Source organism: Penaeus vannamei, chromosome 2 (genome assembly GCF_042767895.1).
Source record: "Penaeus vannamei isolate JL-2024 chromosome 2, ASM4276789v1, whole genome shotgun sequence".
Classification (NCBI taxonomy): Eukaryota; Metazoa; Arthropoda; class Malacostraca; order Decapoda; family Penaeidae; genus Penaeus; species Penaeus vannamei.
In genome coordinates, this window is record NC_091550.1 from 44,237,073 (window position 1) to 44,256,123 (window position 19,051).

The window sequence follows — 19,051 nt, forward strand, 5'->3', positions numbered from 1 at the left end:
CTGTCACAATCAGAGTCAAAATAGCATTTCTATTTTCTAGATTTTTCCACACATATACTAAGTTTTGCAAAAGTACCAGGTACAATGTTGTTTTTTCTTTTTCTATTCTGTACAGTAATGTCACTGTTGGTCAGAGGCACAGGTGCTGTTAGCAAGGCAGTTCTGTATTAAAGAATCCTGCACCACAGATGATGGGTGAGCTTGTGCATTAGCTGATAGAAGAACTGTATAGTCTCTGATTATTATAATTATCTGACATACTAACGGCATCCATGGGCTACATAGAGGCTCGAGGTATGGTTTAAATGTGTGATAGTTGGATGTCCGAATCCTCACTAGATAGCACTTGATGTCAAGAAGGGCATTGCACCAACTGAATAATCATTGCAGACTAACTTTTAAGTCACATTATTGCAATTCAGCATGCACTCTTGTTATGTTCTTCTGGATTACTCAGAAGAATTTGATCTTGAGAGTCCATTGTCAAGCGAATACAGCAACTGCATTTTCAGTGACATCTAATCAATTTGCGACCTTCTTCTTCCACTGGTATGACGTACAGAAGATACAAAGATATTTCTTCAAAATGATTCAGCAGCATTCACAGTCAAATTCTTTCTTGAAGTCTTGTAGTATGTCCCAAGAAAAGGTTTCACAAAATACAGCACCTATAAATTAACCTATGACACAACAATTTAGATAATGCATCTATAATGTACCATGAGATGTTTTCTTTGACAACTGAGGTATCTGTTATTAACTGTTCAGTATGGGTAAAAAGTAGCTGCCATACAAAGAAATGAACAAGAAAATACAAAGATAGGTCTATTACTATTCATGTACATGGATTTAGTAGCTACGACACTTAAATTTGTACTGTAGTTACAGGGAACTCTAAAACTATGTGGATTATGACTAGTAGTTGTACTATGAAGACAGCACTTGAAGAGCACACCAAGTATACCCATTTTTCAAGAGAGAAAACAAATAAGTGATTAATATCACCTTCTATAGAATGCCATCCATTCAGTATCATAATGAAATTTTCATAATTTCTCTTAATCCAGATATCCTTTTTCTCTCTCATAACTGTTTGAACAATAAAACAAAAGAGCTACAATCACTATATCAAATATATCAATCTATAAATCAATGATATATTACATATCAATTAATGTTGAGACTAAAGCACCAAATCATTTTTGCATCATATCCTACTTTAAACAGGTAATGAAATTACTCTAGGAAAATTAAGAGGAAAAATCCATGAATCGAAACATCTGACGAACAATTGAATATGGCTTTCCTATTCACAAAATACAATCTACACTATATCATATTCATTAGAAGAGGTAGAAGTTGAAGAAAAGAAGAAAACCTTAAGGCACACTATAACAACATCTAAGAAATGAAAGGAATAAACAGTGTTTTAACCCTCCTTTGTAAAATAAATAAATAAATAGATAAATAAAATATAAGAAAATGAAAAAGATAAGAGAGTGAAAGAAAATGAAGAGGAAATACAAAAGTGCTTTGGAGAGTTTTAGGTGAGTGCTCAGGACACATAGGGTTTCCAATATGGAAGTGTGACGTGACAGGTACCATGCTGACAGCCATTCTATCTTTGACTGAGGAGTGCCATTGGAGGGCCTGGAGCTGGGCATCGAGGAGAGCTTCTCTGTGGTCCTTCTGTGTTGTTGAGCGACAAGGTTTTTTGGAGAATGCTAACGGTTGCATTTGGGTTGTGCTTCTTTCAGGGATGTTGTACTACTTCTTAAGAGGTCCTCTTTCCATTTCTTTATGTATGCTTTCTTATGAATTTATCTCTGTGGTGTGATTGATTGCATCTAGTGCGAGTAATTAACTGATTTAAACACAGATACGAACAAAAGAAATTAACAAGTAATAAGAACAACAAGGATATTTTATGTAGTCATTAAGGCACTGCTTTATTTTAGTTATTTTCCTTTTCTGATTTTTCAGGTAACTTTCAGTTTGAGCATTTTTTCTCATGAGCAATTGTCATATAAAGTTTGCTCACAATCAATCTCACAGCCATAAGTGCACTGGGTTTTTGCGTCCATGCAAATAATCCTAATACGAGATGACGGGAGACACAGAAAACCGACGAGGAAAAAATCCTTTTCTCGGAATTGGCAGTGGTATTTTATATATTTTTTTTACACATCAATCGACACCAAATCTGGGCCCGGGGAGGCAGGGGAACTATGAGAAGACTCTCGCCAGTAGGGGAGAGGGACATACGGCAACAGAAGTGTGGCATCAGCGGCAGCAGTAGCAACGACAGTAGTGAGAGCAGGAGCGGCAGTGTTGGTGACAGCAGTGGCGTCAGCCCTAGGGAGGAGGAGCATCACACGGTCCTCGGCAGGATCGGTCCTCGGTGTAATAGATCTATCCTTTTTCCCCTTAAACTCTAACACTGTAAATATAATGGGTCACGTTCAACCCTCATACTGACCTTGGAGTTATGTTCAGTCTTGCGACGCTTTGACCCTATGAGGAAGAAAAGAGAGACAAAAGTAGTGTTAGCCTTTTACATAACTAACTTCATTAAATAATCAATCACAGGAATTCCCACAAACTAAAAAGGAACACTATTCTCAGATGAACCAACCTCTTGAAGACTCAGGAGGTTCCATCTTGTTAGAGGCTGAAGAAGCGTTGGACGTGACACTGCTCTCCCTCTCCCTCTCGGCTCCACCTCCCACTAATGCGCGGTCATCTCGCTCTGGGTCTGCATAGTCCTCATCGTCATACTGTAAAGTGGAATTTAATTGTACATATGAAAAAATAGACCACAAATAAATCACAACAGTAACTCGCAATATTGCTACACCATTGAAATATGTACAATATAGTCTCCAAAAATTGCAAGTTGACTATAGTTTCCTCAGATTTACAAAATAAATACCTTGGATTTCTTTGATTCTTTGTTCCTCTTTTTGGGCTTTTCTTCTCGTTCCTCTTTCTTTTCCTTGTCCTTCTTTTCCTTTTCCTCCTTCTTTATCTCTCTGTCTTCACTCTTTCTCTTTTCACTTGCTTCTTTTTTCTCCTTTGCCACTTTACTGAAAATAAGATATCAAACTTATTAAATTTAAATGAAGCATATGAAGATGATACATAAAATTGAGGAAAAATTGAAGAAAAAGAGAGCAAAAACAGGGAAAAGACCCTGACTGACCTTGCTGACTCTTTCTTGATGTCCTTCGCCTCCCTGTCTTCCTTGCCCTCCAGCTCTCCATTGGTAGTCTCTGAAGTCTCCATCTGTAGAAGCATTGTAGGCTGTCATACTGAGTCTTGAAATAGGGCTCATCATTGTCATGAGAATTATACTAGTGTGTGTGTGTAGGTATGAATGTGTGGTTGAGTGAGTGTGTTGGTGTTAGAGAGACTAAGAAATGATCAGACTTATGAAATATGACAAATATGAATATTCAGACTCACCTTGACAATCTTTTCATTCTGCTCTACCATCTCCCCACTGCTCTTGACATCATTTGCTGCTGTTGAGCTAGACTTCTCTGAGGCCCCATTCACAACCTTTGCCGCTTGTGGCCTCTTTGGGACAATGTGGAAGTCTGTCTCAGGCATGAGGTTGGGCTTTGCACCTTTTAGTCTCCCTGAGTAGCTGTTTGCCAGGACGTATAGGTCATTCCTCCGATTTCTCTCCTCATTTTTCACCTGAGGAAAGAGAGGGGGGTCATTCCTATGAAAGATGGCTCTATAGTGATGCCCAAAGAAGTGTGCTAAGCAGCTGGGAGAACTGACTGCAAAGCTCATTAAAACTTGAAATATTTCTAATTAATTTCTATAATCATAAAAACAAAAAACTAATTGGGGGGGGATGTACTAAGGCAAATAATAAACTTACAAATGTATGAAAATAAACTATACAAAGAAGTCTACCATTATTTGGCTTTGAAGATTACCTTCTCAATCCTTTTTTCAATGACTGCAGCAAGGTTTGAAATGACAGGGAAGCGTTGCAAGATGCCCTGCAGAATAAGGATGGCGTTGCGGATCTGGATGTAGTCCCCACTCTCTAGGCAGGTTACCAAGGCCTGTTAGCCACAGAGAAATTATAAGTTGTTTCAATGCTCGAGTTGGTCAACTGTAGACGTTATGTTATTTGAAGATTCTTATTAAGCTATATATGCATTACATTTCTCTTCAACTTTTACTCTTTCATTCCATACTTTTAGTCCAGATCTTTTGCTAGGTTCCTTCTTCCCACTAAACATTCCCTCTTAACACTTTTCTCCACATTTGTTGAATTGTCATTAATGAAAACTAGTCTATCATCCATTAGTAATACCCACAGATCGAAAAGAAAACCTCACAGCATTCTTTCTCCTTTTGTTTCTAATGAAATAAAATTTTGAATACACTTTCTTCTACAGTTATAAAAGCCTTCAAGAAACAAGCATAAGGTGCTTTATATGATTCATCAATTTTTTACAAAAAACTGCTGACTTATCTGATGAGGTTTAACATACCATAAACAGCAAAGAACAAATCTACTCACAGAAGACCTTAGACAAATAGCCCATATAAGTGCAAAGAGCAGAATAATCCTTATGTACTTTCAACAGGATGGGAGAGATGTTGGTGCTGTACATTTGAGCACCAACTAAATAAAATAATTACTTAAAAAAAATATTGCAAGCACAAAAATTCCTAAACTGATTGGGAAATGACTTGGTGATTAAGTAAGCTGAAAAGGCATTACCCAGCTTGCAAGCCAAGCTTTCAAAGATTCTCGTCTTTAAATGGGCACGTGGCTATTGCAACCAACTGTGGCCATACATTATCAATAATGACTTTTTACTGAAGCAAGGGAAATCAATATATATTCTTTTCTCTTATCCTGTTAACCCAATGGCTGCAGAATTATGCAGTAGTACTCTCTTGTGAATTTTGCCTGATTTACAATATTGACTACAAGACAATTGAATAAATGAGAGAGAGAGAGAGAGAGAGAGAGAGAAAAAAAAAGAAAGAGAGAGAGAGAGAGAGAGAGAGAGAGAGAGAGAGAGAGAGAGAGAGAGAGAGAGAGAGAGAGAGAGTGAGTGAGTGAGTGAGTGAGTGAGTGAGTGAGAGAGAGAGAGAGAGAGAGAGAGAGAGAGAGAGAGAGAGAGAGAGTGAGTGAGAGAGAGAGAGAGAGAGAGAGAGAGAGAGAGAGAGAGAGACACACACACAGAGAGTTAGACAGACAGAGAGACAGAAAGAAAGAAAGCGAAAGAGAAAGAAAGAGAAATAGAGATATCTCAATTTAAATTCCAATTTCAGATATCACTTTTGTATTGTAATATGTTTCATAAGTGAAAAGTGACAACTGTAATAGTATCTTACTCACATGAAGATCTAATTGTTATCAACTTTGATTTTACTAGATTTTGAGCCTCGCTTATTAATGTAAAAGGGTTTATGGATCAGGTCAAGTTACAAGCTTTAATGATGTCAGCTTAAAAGCAAGTCAATTTGTGGATTTCACCTCTGGAAAGTACACCTGCACTATCATGCACACCCATACACTTACCCAGATACAAAAAAAAAAACACACACAAGTACAATTAAATACACATAAAAACTCCAGCTATAAAAATGAGTTGGAAAGGTCTCTGAACTGTGAGCAAAGGCAGGTTTTGAATATCTGGAAGTAGAAGGAATTATGGAGGCCATGGACACATGACTAGAAATAAGACAGAATGATATCAATTTAGAAATTACAGTAAATCCACATCATAAAAATGTAAAGTAAGAGAAAGAGGGAGAGAAGGAAAAATGGAGAAGGGAAAAAGAAGAAAAAAACAAAAAGATGAAAAAAGGAACCCAAGGCTACCAAACCATCAAAGCACAACACAAACTTTAGTGATCTTGTAGTGCCACTTGTGGACAACATGACGGTAGTTCTCATAATCCACGTAATCATTGGCTTCCTGGCGTGAAACCCGGTACTTGGTGACAAAGCCAGGGTAGTTTGCGCACTCCTTCTCATAGTTTTGCTGCGATGCGTGCCAGTGCATGACAGTATCTAGGGTCCCCAGGAGGAAGCGGCCATATCGGTGAGCCTCTTGCTCAGTGCAAGATGCAACGGTGTAGGTGATATCACAATACATCTGTAAGACAGCGAGTGAGTTAGAGACAAAAGAAAGAGAGAGAGAGAGTGTTAAATGGTTTGGGGACAGACATATACACACACACACACACACACACACACACACACACACACACACACACAAAAACACACACACACGCATAAGAAAAGAAAAAAATCCATAGATTGTTGAAGTATTATGCTAGTAAAACTAACATTATCAACAATAAATGAATAAGGAAATTAAGCAGTTATCTATCATATATAACATATCAGACTTCAATCCGACAAAGAACAAAAAAGAAAAAATTACACATTTTCATAAGATATGAACATTACATAAACACAAGCCTTATAGAATCAGATAAACATTTAACTTACACGGTCATAACATATCAAGGTGGAGAAATTTGGAGTCTTGAGGTTGTGCAGCATCTTCACAAACCTTAAAGAAAAGAGAATTTGTTAACATATTCAGTAAAAATACATTCTTTGCTTAAATTTCACCATAGTAACACAGGAATACTCGGCCAAAACATTCCTATTAAGATCTTAGGATAACTCTATCACCAAAGAAAGATTACAGGAGGAGGAGGAGGAGGAGGAGGATTTGGATGAGGTAAAATAGTGATGAATAAAGGAAAAACTTACTTGGCACAATAAATGGCATCCAGTGCTGTGAATGTGCATCGTGGAAATAGGCAGAGTTGGAGAAAAGCTGTCACAGTGTCATTCTTTGGGGATCTTGCTCCTCGAAGCATAAACCATCCATCCTTTTCCTGGTAATTGTTGAGAAATAATAATAAATTATGAATATTGTCAATGAAGACAAAGATATAATAAAATATTAAGTAGTCATTGTTTTGACTACCAACTCTAAAATATAAACTTAATGAAGAATATAGCAACTACAACAAGAAAAAGAAGTAATCAAAGAAGAAAGAATGATGGAAAAAGAAGTCCCACCTGCTGCAATCTGGCATACACTCTGTCGACATGCTCCTTCTGACGTTTTTCCTCTTCCTGGAGCTTCTCCTTCAGTGCCAAGAGACGGTCAGTCTCCTTCTTGCGCTTGTTTGCCGATGGCTTTGGAAAAAATAACAGGTTACAGAAATTAATTTAGGAAAATTTGAAAAATGTAAATTACGAGAAAGCCATAACAGTTAAAGTACCAATAAACTAGTAATAACATAATGTAATGTTGTTTTCTAATACTTCACTTGGCAAAGATGCCTAAGAGTGCTGAGCAAGTACTGTAGGAAAATTAATAACCTCCAAAGATAAAATCATTTATTGCCAGATCTATTTCAATATCTTCATGGATTAGAGACAAAAATCATGCCACTTACACTAACATTTGCATCAATCTTCTTGATCTCTTTCTCGTACATGTGGTGTGGGACCTCCAGGTCGGACATGGTGAGTGTCCAAAAAGTGAGGAAGAAGGAAGGATCCATGTCCTCCCAGACCTGGCAAAAAACAAAAACCTTTCTAATCATGTAGTTTAAAGAGACTAGAATACAATTTAGCCCATTGGTTTTACCACCAAAATCCAACAAAATTGGAATTTTGAAGATCTTGGTTTATTTTTTTTATCTTATGGATTTCATGATTTTACATATTTACTTAAATTTCCTCTGTGTATTCACAAACTACTATACCTTAATACTGAAGTGTGGCTGGATGCTGGAAACAATGGGGTCAAAAACTTCATTGCAAGCCTGAATATACCGATCTTTCTTTTGTTCAATGGTCAGTTTCTTCTCACCACGATCTTGCCTTCTTAATTCATCATATCTGGACTGTTGATATAAAGGCAAGTAAAAAATATATAAAAACACAAGATCGTAATGAAATAGTAGAAAAGAAATAAATACAAAATTATTCACCTACTACAAACATATATATATCATGAGTTTTACAACCAGCATTGCAATAAATATCGTTTCTGAAACAAAATCCAAAACCATCTGATGTTTAGAGTAAGCAAGCACCAATTTCCAGTGAAAGATGAGTGTGAGCTCACTTAAAATGTCTAATGATTTCATAACAGGGTTTTAAGTCATTCACACACACACACACACACACACACACACACACACACACACATACACACACAAACACACAGACACACATACACACACACATTCAATAGTCAAACACACACACACACACACACACACACACACACACACACACACACACACACACACACACATGTACGCGCACACACATGCACGCGCACACACATGCACGCGCACACACATGCACGCGCACACACATGCACACGCACACGCACACACACACACGGGCACTCACTCACACACAGACACACACGGGCACTCACTCACACACGGACACACACGGGCACTCACTCACACACGGACACACACGGGCACTCACTCACACACGGACACACACGGGCACTCACTCACACACGGACACACACGGGCACTCACTCACACACGGACACACACGGGCACTCACTCACACACGTGCGCACGCACTCACACATGTGTGCACTTACTCACTCACTCACTCACTACACTTACATTTAGCATATTTATAAAAAGAGGACGTGCGAGGAAGAATGCTACATCAGCATTGATGTGGTAATCGGACAACAAGGATCCAATACTTGGCAGCCGATCGCTAAGCTCCTCTATAGTGACAACTTGGAACAGATACGAACCAAACTGCACCATTGTATCCTGGCACTGCAATATTGAAATAAAAAGGAAAAGAGTCAGAAGCAGAAGAAGAAGAAGAAAGAAAAAAAGAAGAAGAAGAAGCAGAAGAAGAAAAAAAAAAAAACTGTTTACATAATCTATAGATATTTGATTACAATAAAATTTCATTGATGCACTAGGGTTAATACAATGATGATTTCTTGTTGCTCTTACTAAAAAGCATATAAATAATATAACAATATGAACTTGCCAGAAATTATGAAAGTGAAGTACATATAAAATGAAAGTTGATTCATGATATTCACCTTAAAGTAATTATTGATTACACACTTACTTGATCATACAGCTTCCCTACAAGTTTTAAATGGGGTGATTCTGTCTGATTGTATACAATAGATGACCTCTGCTGTGCCATAAGTAGCAACAAAGGTATGGCAAGGTCATTCTCTAGGAGAGCCTCCTTCAAACGGAGAGAAGACCTCTTGGTGTTCCTTTCCTGTTGATATTGTCCTGCTTCCCTACGCAGGAGTTCTCCACCACACATAGCACTCAACTGTAATTTTTAAGCGGGTATGCTATAGTCAAGACAAAGGTGAATTTGACAACTAGAGGACTTGGTAATTAATTGTGGAGAAAATATTAAATTCTCTGAAATTGAGGATATGAACTTGTCTGTGTCAAAAATGGCTGACACCACTTGCAAACACCTGCTGCTGCCTGGTGCCAGGCATATAAAGCATCAAATGTTTTAAATGCCACATCTTTCAATGCCCAGCTGAAAAGTTATAAAGGAAGTGTGGGTAAATCATGTACAAAAAAAGAATAGGGACAAGACTTGGAAAATTTTAAAAAGAATTGAAAGAAAACAAGAAAACCAAACAAACCAAACAAGGGAAAACTGAGAAAAAGCTTGATTGGGGGGAAGCACCAACTAACAGATAAGTAGACTGATGCTTAACTAATATCCTTCAGCAAGGTCATCTAGGACTGCATGGGGACATCTATCCTCACAATAAATTTGAAAATTGTATCTGGTTTTTGGTATTCCATTTCATGTGATAGAGAGGGCAACCACCATCATATCCACTGTGACCCTTCTTGGTGCATTTTTAGGGAAGAAATAGATGAAGGCAAGCCTCTTGCTGTATTGCCAATAAATGAACAGAGTGAGGACAGACATCATAGCGCCAGAAGGTGCCGCGCTGTCTGTTAAACAAGGTATGTGTTTCACTATGATGCTTTCCCATATTGCCACCATGCCAAAACAGTGAAAATTGGTGGGCAACAGGACCATTACATAATTGCATTTGCAAAGCTGTATTAGAAATTGCTGGGAGATTACAAATATTCCCTGATTCCCAGCATCCAGTTCCTACAGAACCAGTTCCCAGCACATCACTGGATGTTGGTTCTCTAGAACTGATTCCCTCCTCATCCAGGGATATTGGTTCTCCAGAACTGCTTCCCTCCCTCTCCCGGGTCTTTCCTACCATGGGATAGATTTGACCACATCTGGTCAGCCTTGCTCACAGCAAGTGCTTGGCTGTGCCCTTCCCATTGATCCAAAAAGTGTTCATGCTGACCTGCAAAAATCACTTTCGTCTGATATTGAAATGGCATCACATATAACTGAAAATCCTAACATGGTGACTGCATCTGTTTCCATGTTGATACAAATACTGGCATGTGTGAGATGCATGCATTGGAGTGGCAATTTACATTGTAGACTGTAGTCATCTTCTCACGGCAATACCATACAGCTTACATGTTTGCAGTGCCATGAACAGCTTATAAAGGCATCTCCCAACAGCTTCAGGCTTTCACATGGCAACAAGTTGGGCAACAAAGCCAAGGCTCTACAGGTGTATGCGTCCCTGATTTATCATGATGGCCAACCTGGCCTAAATAGGGACACTGGCTTCAGTGCCATGCAAAGCATGTCAACACGTGTATTTTATGACAATGCCCATTTCCTGTACGCCTAAATGGACATATTTTCCGGGAAAGAATACATTTTGTTGTGAATATAAGTCAGTGAGTATTATTGTGACAACCTAAAAACAGATCCAAAGGACTCTGGAATCTTAGATCTCATGGTCTCCTTTGATGCTGCATGGGAAAAGTGTGGGTGGCATAGTCACATTGGCATCGCATTTGTCATGGAAGCTAACACAGGTTTAATAGTTGACTAGGAAGCCCTTCCAACTATATGCACAAATGTATGTGCACATAAACATATGACACTCTCCCTTGAGGCATTTGAGGAGTGTAAGGCAAAAACTTCCCATGAATGCACTTACAACCACTCAGGCTCAGCAGGCACCGCAGAATCAAAAACTACTATTCCAGTTGTGGCATCACTTGAGAAAAGCTAAATATGCTGGTCTAAAGAGAGTCACCTTTGTGTCTCATGTGACAATCATAGAACACAACTTAGTATATGAAGCCACCAAATTTCTTGAATTTATTGCCTTTACTACATTGGAAGTCCTTATTTGGATATGTTACATTCAGCAAATTACTACCAACTTCTGAGGTATATCTTTGTCTTTCTCATAAAAGGACATGAAGTGAAGTGATAGAATCCAAGCCCTAGTACTGAGCTATATATTATGTCCAATACACTCTGCTAGAACTTAACTATCAACTGTGTTCAATGAAAACCAAACACATTTATACTTGTACTGTTATCAACGGAAAAATGAATAAGCTAAATATGTACTATACAATCTAAATCAGAGAATTCATGACTGATAGAAAACCAAATAGTATATTAGTTTAAAAATCTCAGGAAAACAATGACTGGTATATTAGGAACAAGGAAAATGGTGCAGATTTTATGTGTCTAAAAACAAACTGATAAAAAATTCATAACGATTAATGAAAAGCAAGTAACATCCTCTTGTAAATGTAGCACTACACCCTAACCTGTTCAGCTGTGAGGTCTTCTAAAGTATCTGTTCCACCCATTTTCTGCACTATTTCTCGTAAGATGAGGAGATCAATGGATTTTTCAGACTTGAGTTGGTTGGCCACAAACTGTAAGATGCCTCCGAGATCTGTGACATATTTCTTAAACACAGTGCCACAAAAACTGGACAGGGACTGGAGCCATGGTGAGATGATCATCTCTGAAAGAGGAAACAGAAATGTCTATAATTGCACAATCCAGTCAATCCAAATCCACCTAAGACAGTAATATTCTGTGAAAGTATTAACCTTGTGATATCATTTAAATAATTCAATAAAGACAAAGTATGAGGACCTTCATGTGCAGTTCTATCCTTGTTCTCTGAGAGGATTTCCACAATGCAGTATCCCAGCATGTCATAGGAGAGAGATGTCAGGTACTTAAAGCTGTCTACCACAGGGCCAATTAGGTTGTCATACAGCTGAACTTGGATCAGGATCTGTGAAGATAAAAGACAAGTATGTTTACAGCTATGACATGGGAGGGAAAAATTGTTGAACACATTTATGCCATATGGCATTTATTTTTGCAATAGTGAACCAGTCTGAAATGCAAGATGGTAAGTATCTACACCACAAATGGTCAAGGCTGCTCTAAGCTTCATGCACTAAACAGCTGTTCACTTCTTTGGCCACAAGAGCTGTCACTGAGGAGTTACAGCCCCTTAAAATCAGTGTTAATGTCTTTTTTCCACAAAAACATTGTATACTGCAGCCAAAATCATAAAGAACTGGGAAAATACATGTTTTCCATGCTTCTAATTTTTCACTTGAGAGGTTGTTTGGAAATTGTCATTATTGGGTTAAAAATACTGGCAACATTATCTAGTCCCTTTGCTTAAAAACACATTTGTAACTTTCCATTCTAAAATCAATATCAAGGATATGAGGCAAGGAAAAGAAAGAAAGTATGAAAGAATATAAGAGATAGGAGGAAAGGAGGAGGGGAGGGAAGGGTAGGGAGAATGAGAGAAATAGGGAGGGAGAGAGGCAAAGAGGTTCATAAGAATTATCACTCACATAATGGAATATGGGGCCAGGGTTGTTATGCGTCAATTTCCCAATGCCTCGGCTTACAGGCTTGATAGTTTCTTTTGTGATGCGCATCATAATGAACTTAGCTTTCTTGAGCAGCCAAGCCCTGCGCCTCATCAACATGGGATGCTGTGTGAAGGACTCATTCTTCCATCGGCCATACAACCTATATCTGTAGGGCATTCAACACCTGACATTAGACTTTGGCTATAAAAACTAAACCAAACATTGCCAACCACTTATTTTTAAACAAACACAGCTTCAAACTCTCCTATCTATGTTTCCTTAAACTGCTGATAACTAACCTGTGCTGATAGGGATATATCTTGAGTGTTTCCCAAATCTCCTCCGCCAGACATGGGTTTGAGTCAAGCATGGAGAGAGACGGAAGGAGAACTTCATCCAAAACACTTAAAAACTCAAAGTAGAAATTGGACCGTTCACCATCTTCTCCTACTGGTGTCTGCAAAGATCAACTTGGCTTTCATATCTGCATTAAATGTTTTACACTACTTAAATTATTTGTAGTTTAAAAGATAGAGGTACATGATGTGGAAAGAAATATTAAGGAACAAGCCAAGCACTTAAATACTTTGACAAAAAGGGTTACTATACCCTCCCTCCCCTCCACAAATTCTCATCCACTGGTCTTCAATTTGCATTGTTGATACTGATGAAGCCTTATTACTGCACGAGTCTGTAACTCAGTGTACAAGTCAGAGGTTACAATAAGTTAAAGCTTATGAGCAGCTTGATTTTGAAAATAAAGCTCATTCTAGGATAGATCTCAATACAGAAACTTGATATCAAATATCAAAAGCTTATAACAAGAGGAACACTTACAATGAAGAAGAAATAAAAGATAACAGGAAAATAAATATTATCTACATACTGGTAATAACAATAATACTATAAAAATTATGTCATTCACAGAATATATAAAGACCAGTGCCCCACGAAACAACCTACACAACACTTCTCTTTCTCACCTCCTTGAGAGCAACACGAGCCACCCTGAGGACCTTGCACATGAGCCCTGGGTCATGGTACAGGTGTGGTCCAAGCACAAGCAGCATTGGGAATACTGTTGCACTGACATCGCTGAATTTCCTGGCTGGTTGTGGTGCCAGAGGGTTGTCTAGTGGCTTCACTCGAGAGGCCTTGAGTCGGCTTGGTAAATTGCACACCCTGCAAATTGGCAAGTGTTAACCCATCTTTAATGACAACTTGCTATGCTTACATTTATTCTTAATGTTACAAATCAAACCAATACATTCCCTATAAAAAATTGCAAGAAAACAAGTGACTTACTCTCTGTAGATGGGTTCAATTGTGGCATGAACTAGTTGACAAAGTGCTTGACTCACAGGAGGAAAAGACATCAAATAATAGTCAGGGAAACGAGATGAAATTTCTACAAAATGCTCCCAAGCTCCAACCTGTTTTCATAGGAAAAATATTATGGACAGTTAGAAGAAGGAATGGCCAATATTCTTAATCACCACACTGAAAAGCTATGTTATCTGACAAAATTAATGACAGTTTTAACTATTTTCTTTCAGTTCACATACATCAAAGTACAGCACATATCAATATTCCAGAATTCTCTACATCAGCAATGACAAGCAGAAAATTTTCCTGCCTTGATCTACCCAATTCTACCATCTGACTTACCTCAATGAGGGCAATGCACAACTGGATCTTTTGATTGGACAGATACACCTCCTGATTTTTGAAATCCTCTTTGAGACTCTCCTCCTCTTGCCGCTCTTGTTCCTTTTCCTTGTCTTTATCCTTGTCTTTGGTAGATATGACATTAAGCTTTCTGACAATCTCCTTCGCCTCGTTCTCCTCCTTCAGATGGCACTCAATCATGGAGGAGTCCTCGGGTGTCAGCTGGAGTGTGGGTGAGGACAAAGAATGAACTTTAAAATAAAAGGATGGGACCAATGTTGGGCAGGTAGGGAGTAAAATGGAATAATTGTCATGTAAATTGAGCATGGACTGAGTTAGAATCAGCAAGGATATCAAAATGATTTAGTTAAAAGTGAGCCACCAGTGTGCCCATGAGCAAATCATTATCAACAATATTTCTGAGGAAAATATGAGGAAAAAAAAAAAAGGATAGAAAAGAGGAGGAAAAATGGATAAGAAGATGAAGAAAAGGTAAGCAGAGAAGGAAAACTAATAAAGAAAGAAAGGAAAAAAGGAGTAACAGGAAAAACAAAAAGAAAAAGATGAGCAGAAGGGTAGAAGGAACACAAATAACAAGACTAGGAGATTAAGATGGTGGAGAAAATAATAAGAAAAAAGAAATGAGTGGAGTGGAGGACAAAAAGGAGTAGAAATCTAAAAAAAAAAGGGTTACTCGAAAGCCAGAACTGAAGTAGGCCTGTGCAACTTTACCCATGAGTAGATATCGGAAAGCTGCAGGATGTTGGCCTGAATGAGGAGTGCTATCGTGGTGTAGATCCCCTTGGTGTCCTTTCCATTGGAGGCGTAATTGTTGAGCTTGAAGCCCAAGAGTTCACTGATGGTAGCTGACTCACAGGGGTACTGATTGAGGAGTCCTGTGTAGAACTGGTGCTGGGATGGCCGTGCCTCCAAGGACTCCAAGATGAGGTCTAAGACACGATTGGGGTCCAAGTTGAAACCACCTGAAAGTATACAATATTAGTTTATTTGCTAAAATTCATACAATAAAAAATTATGTATGTACAATTTCAAAGAATCTGAAATGAATACAAAAAAATACAAGAATATACACATAAATATATAAGTAGAAAACTCTTTTTAGATTACCGATAAGACTACGAATAACTTGGATGATTGACTGAGGTGTAACCCTCTCTGTTATTTCTTGATTGAGCTCTGTCACAAGCTTAGCATAACCTTCTGTTTCTTCTCGTAATAGGTTGAATTTCTGCTGTTTGTAGCTGCGAGTAAAGAAAAGGGTGACAATAAAAATTAATTGATCAAATGGATATTTGTAAATGGAATTATTCCACATTACATAACATATTTCTTTACAGGGAAAACATTTACGAATAATACAAATTTACTTGCTTAAAATTATCTACATCTACCAATCCAGATATACTTACAATAACTTAGTCTTCACTTTTATCTGCTTTGTGTGGAAATTTTTCTTGTTTTTCACTATGCCATAATCTCCGAGAGTTTCAATCTCCAACCTCTCCTTCATCATTTTATCGATGTCTAAGGACTTGAGCAGCATCATTAGCTGTTCCCGATTTCTGCTGAGGCGGTCAATGGTGGAAGCTTCCAGGTCAAGAAGGGTAGCCACCTCCACCAGCTGTGAAGCCAGATCTGGGTGCCAGTTCTGTGGAGATCATAGGATTGATGATACTGTCTAAATGTCACACAATAACAAGAAGTTTTTAACTTCTCCTCTCTATCTGTATTGCTCTTTCTGTGTATCTCTCTTTCTCTACTTACAATATAAGTGAAAAACTATTACTTGGTAATTCTAAAAGCACTTATGCTCTCTTCATTACCAGAAAGTATATGTAATATGGTTATGTTCTAATACAATATCAAAACTACTATTGTCTATAAAAATACATATTTTTATATCTATATCTATATATATCTATATCTATATCTATAAATATAATGTCCACATATACACACAAAACAAACAAACAAAAACACAAACAAATAAACACACACAAACACACATATTTCAAGTACAGCTCTCTGTTTAACTTACAAGCATTTCTGCGAGAAGTGGTCGCACATGTTCACGTGTCAAGCTGCCTCTTAAAACAGCTGACAAAATCTCATACAGTCCTCTGGACAGGTCTGAAAGTTTAATACACATTAATATAGTCATACCTAATTAAATATGCAAGTTAATTGTTGAAATAATTTTAGAAGTTTACAGTATTACTCAAGTGACCAGCTTATGAAACAAATAATCAGGAAACAAACTTTTAATGCAATGTACGGTCATGAATAAAGGAAAATTCTATTCTGGTAAAATGTTCAAGTGCTAGTCAAAACACTGATCTTCTTATAAACACACAAAATTTGCGAATCTCCTACACAGCAATCCTATCAAGTAATTATATACAGCAGATGTGAAGTAAAACAGAAACATTTCAGAAGACTCATCCTAAAACAAAAACAGGACTCCCTTACCTTTGCAAACACTTGGCTGGGATAAGCCAGGGTTATCTGAGTCTTCTTTTAATAACTGTTTGATTGTTTGGATGCTGAAAAGAAATGAAAAGCTAATTAGGTAGAATAAAGAGATTGGGTTGTTCTAATCATGGGCTAAATCTGACTGAAGAATTTGAACCTAATTACTTATTAGGTTATTCATACGGCATACATGGTGAAATTATACTTCCACCCACAAACAAGATGATGAGATCAACATGAGAAGACGATACCACGCTTGATTAGGTTAGGATAGGTCAGTTTCCATGTTAGGTTGGGTTAGGTTAGGAAAGGTTATGAATCCCGAATGCAGCAGAGCCACATCAAGTAATGTACTTATTATCCGGAAATGGTGCTTATATGCACGTGTGCCGTACTATTAACCAAGAGAAATTGGGATATGGCTGACATATTCATATCCATGGCCATTTTAGAAATCTTTATCTTGAACACATAGATATACCAATCAGAATTTTGAAGTTATAAACAAAGTGACAAGTAATAATGAGCAACCATGCTTTTCTGCATCACAATATCATCACATCTACATGTTTTAATGTTATCAATTAACATTTTCAAACATGTTCTCCATATGAAAAAACGGTTTCTAGGACTTCTAACGGATATACAGGGAGTTGTTCGTACAACATCTCATGTGAAGAAAACAGAATTTACACATTTCCATTTGAAATCTTTCTGAACCAGTAACTTCTTCGAGCCAAAACGCCAACTTCAATGGTCTGCCATCCACAGTTGATCTGTCATAAATGTGATAAATGAGGTCACAGGAACTAACAGGTTCAGTCCCTTGGAAATCCTGGCTTATTGCCATGATGCTGACAGGGACAACACCCCATCAAGAGGGATCGTGGTAACACACACTGCTCTCCCTACATGGCCTGTCTGCAACATTTACAACACAGAAATGCAAACAGCAAAATGATTAATATATGACTCATTAACTGTGCAGTAAAAACAGATGCATTCCCAGTAGGGGGTCCTTAGGGTGAATTTTTTCGGGTAAAAATAAAGAACTATCATCAAAACTTTAGTCCTTTTGAGTACACGACAAAAACTAGTTATCCGTGTAATGCTTTGTAAACATTTGGCCGGCTGCCGGTCAACCAATGAAAGCAAACAAAACATCACGCTAAACAATGAGTCAAATGTACACAAATCCTTTTACTCTGTTATAGACAAGGCAAATAATTCACTTAGACGCTTTGAATGAGCGTTTCGTGCATCTAATATCAATACGTAACCTTACAGAAAAGTTATAAGAGAAAACAAAACAAAACTACATTTGTTGACACTTTGAGACTCTCGGAATCCTCAATTGCAAAGCCCTTAAAATTGCAATATTTCCACGTGATAATTTTACAAAAATACCTAAATAAAATCCGGGGTGAAATGGGAATTTGTTGGTAAATAGGAAAACCTGACTTACACTTCTGCTTTGCCCGATTTTGCCCAATTTTTCCAAGTCTCGAGTGTAAACAAGCGGTGACTGCCCGCCATCTTTGCTCTGTGGCGCCGCCTCTAAAACATCATCCTAACTACCGAATTAATTTGAATATATATTTTCTTAGTACGATTTTTATTCTTTAAATGCGTATTTAATAACCTAGTGTAAATCATAAGATAAATGTCGTATGATATGGGCTCTTGACCTCGAAGCCGGATGATATTTTTTGTTATCTCTGATGTGCAGCAATAGCAAAGGATGCGAGTTAATTTGGTGATAAATGAGTGTTTTGTTTTGGATTTTTCCTCACTGCACATTCAATTGCATGCTATAAATATTGTAAATGTACTCCTGAGGCAAAGAAATGAATATCTATTATTTTTAAAAATACGTTGGGATTACAGAGGACTGCGGTAGATTACATAAATCAGCCATGCCAATATCCAACTTATGATGCTGAGACAACATTCATAATATTGGTAACATATAATTACAATCCTCAAGAGATTATAACAAAAATAACCATTCAAAAAAGTTATCGAAGCTGCCTAATAACTAGCGAGCGTCGCCTGGCGGCAGTGGCAGGAA

General features: G+C 37.7%; 1 protein-coding gene across 3 annotated transcripts in view; it reads right to left on the reverse strand.

Moving 5' to 3' along the window:
• The window catches only part of tho2 (THO complex subunit 2-like protein), a 61,669-nt gene extending 43,067 nt beyond the window's left edge, over positions 1 to 18,602 (reverse strand). The window contains exons 1-27 of one of the 3 annotated variants that reach the window (XM_070133495.1): positions 18,446 to 18,602; positions 16,978 to 17,051; positions 16,547 to 16,638; positions 15,918 to 16,156; positions 15,616 to 15,749; positions 15,220 to 15,470; positions 14,488 to 14,709; positions 14,125 to 14,252; positions 13,803 to 14,001; positions 13,119 to 13,276; positions 12,799 to 12,985; positions 12,074 to 12,218; positions 11,737 to 11,939; positions 9,143 to 9,361; positions 8,671 to 8,835; positions 7,780 to 7,920; positions 7,474 to 7,587; positions 7,085 to 7,204; positions 6,770 to 6,897; positions 6,500 to 6,563; positions 5,889 to 6,140; positions 3,951 to 4,082; positions 3,466 to 3,702; positions 3,203 to 3,285; positions 2,933 to 3,086; positions 2,636 to 2,777; positions 2,480 to 2,514 (exon numbers count right to left, since the gene is read on the reverse strand). In XM_070133495.1, coding sequence (XP_069989596.1) covers positions 2,480 to 2,514; positions 2,636 to 2,777; positions 2,933 to 3,086; positions 3,203 to 3,285; positions 3,466 to 3,702; positions 3,951 to 4,082; positions 5,889 to 6,140; positions 6,500 to 6,563; positions 6,770 to 6,897; positions 7,085 to 7,204; positions 7,474 to 7,587; positions 7,780 to 7,920; positions 8,671 to 8,835; positions 9,143 to 9,361; positions 11,737 to 11,939; positions 12,074 to 12,218; positions 12,799 to 12,985; positions 13,119 to 13,276; positions 13,803 to 14,001; positions 14,125 to 14,252; positions 14,488 to 14,709; positions 15,220 to 15,470; positions 15,616 to 15,749; positions 15,918 to 16,156; positions 16,547 to 16,638; positions 16,978 to 17,051; positions 18,446 to 18,516 — 4,089 coding nt within the window. In that variant the 5' untranslated portion in view covers positions 18,517 to 18,602. Of the gene's footprint in view, positions 1 to 2,479; positions 2,515 to 2,635; positions 2,778 to 2,932; positions 3,087 to 3,202; positions 3,286 to 3,465; positions 3,703 to 3,950; positions 4,083 to 5,888; positions 6,141 to 6,499; positions 6,564 to 6,769; positions 6,898 to 7,084; positions 7,205 to 7,467; positions 7,588 to 7,779; positions 7,921 to 8,670; positions 8,836 to 9,142; positions 9,362 to 11,736; positions 11,940 to 12,073; positions 12,219 to 12,798; positions 12,986 to 13,118; positions 13,277 to 13,802; positions 14,002 to 14,124; positions 14,253 to 14,487; positions 14,710 to 15,219; positions 15,471 to 15,615; positions 15,750 to 15,917; positions 16,157 to 16,546; positions 16,639 to 16,977; positions 17,052 to 18,445 lie in introns of all 3 variants that reach the window. The other 2 variants (XM_070133490.1, XM_070133498.1) reach the window with 2 other exon arrangements.
• Between the last annotated feature and the right edge of the window lie 449 nt (positions 18,603 to 19,051).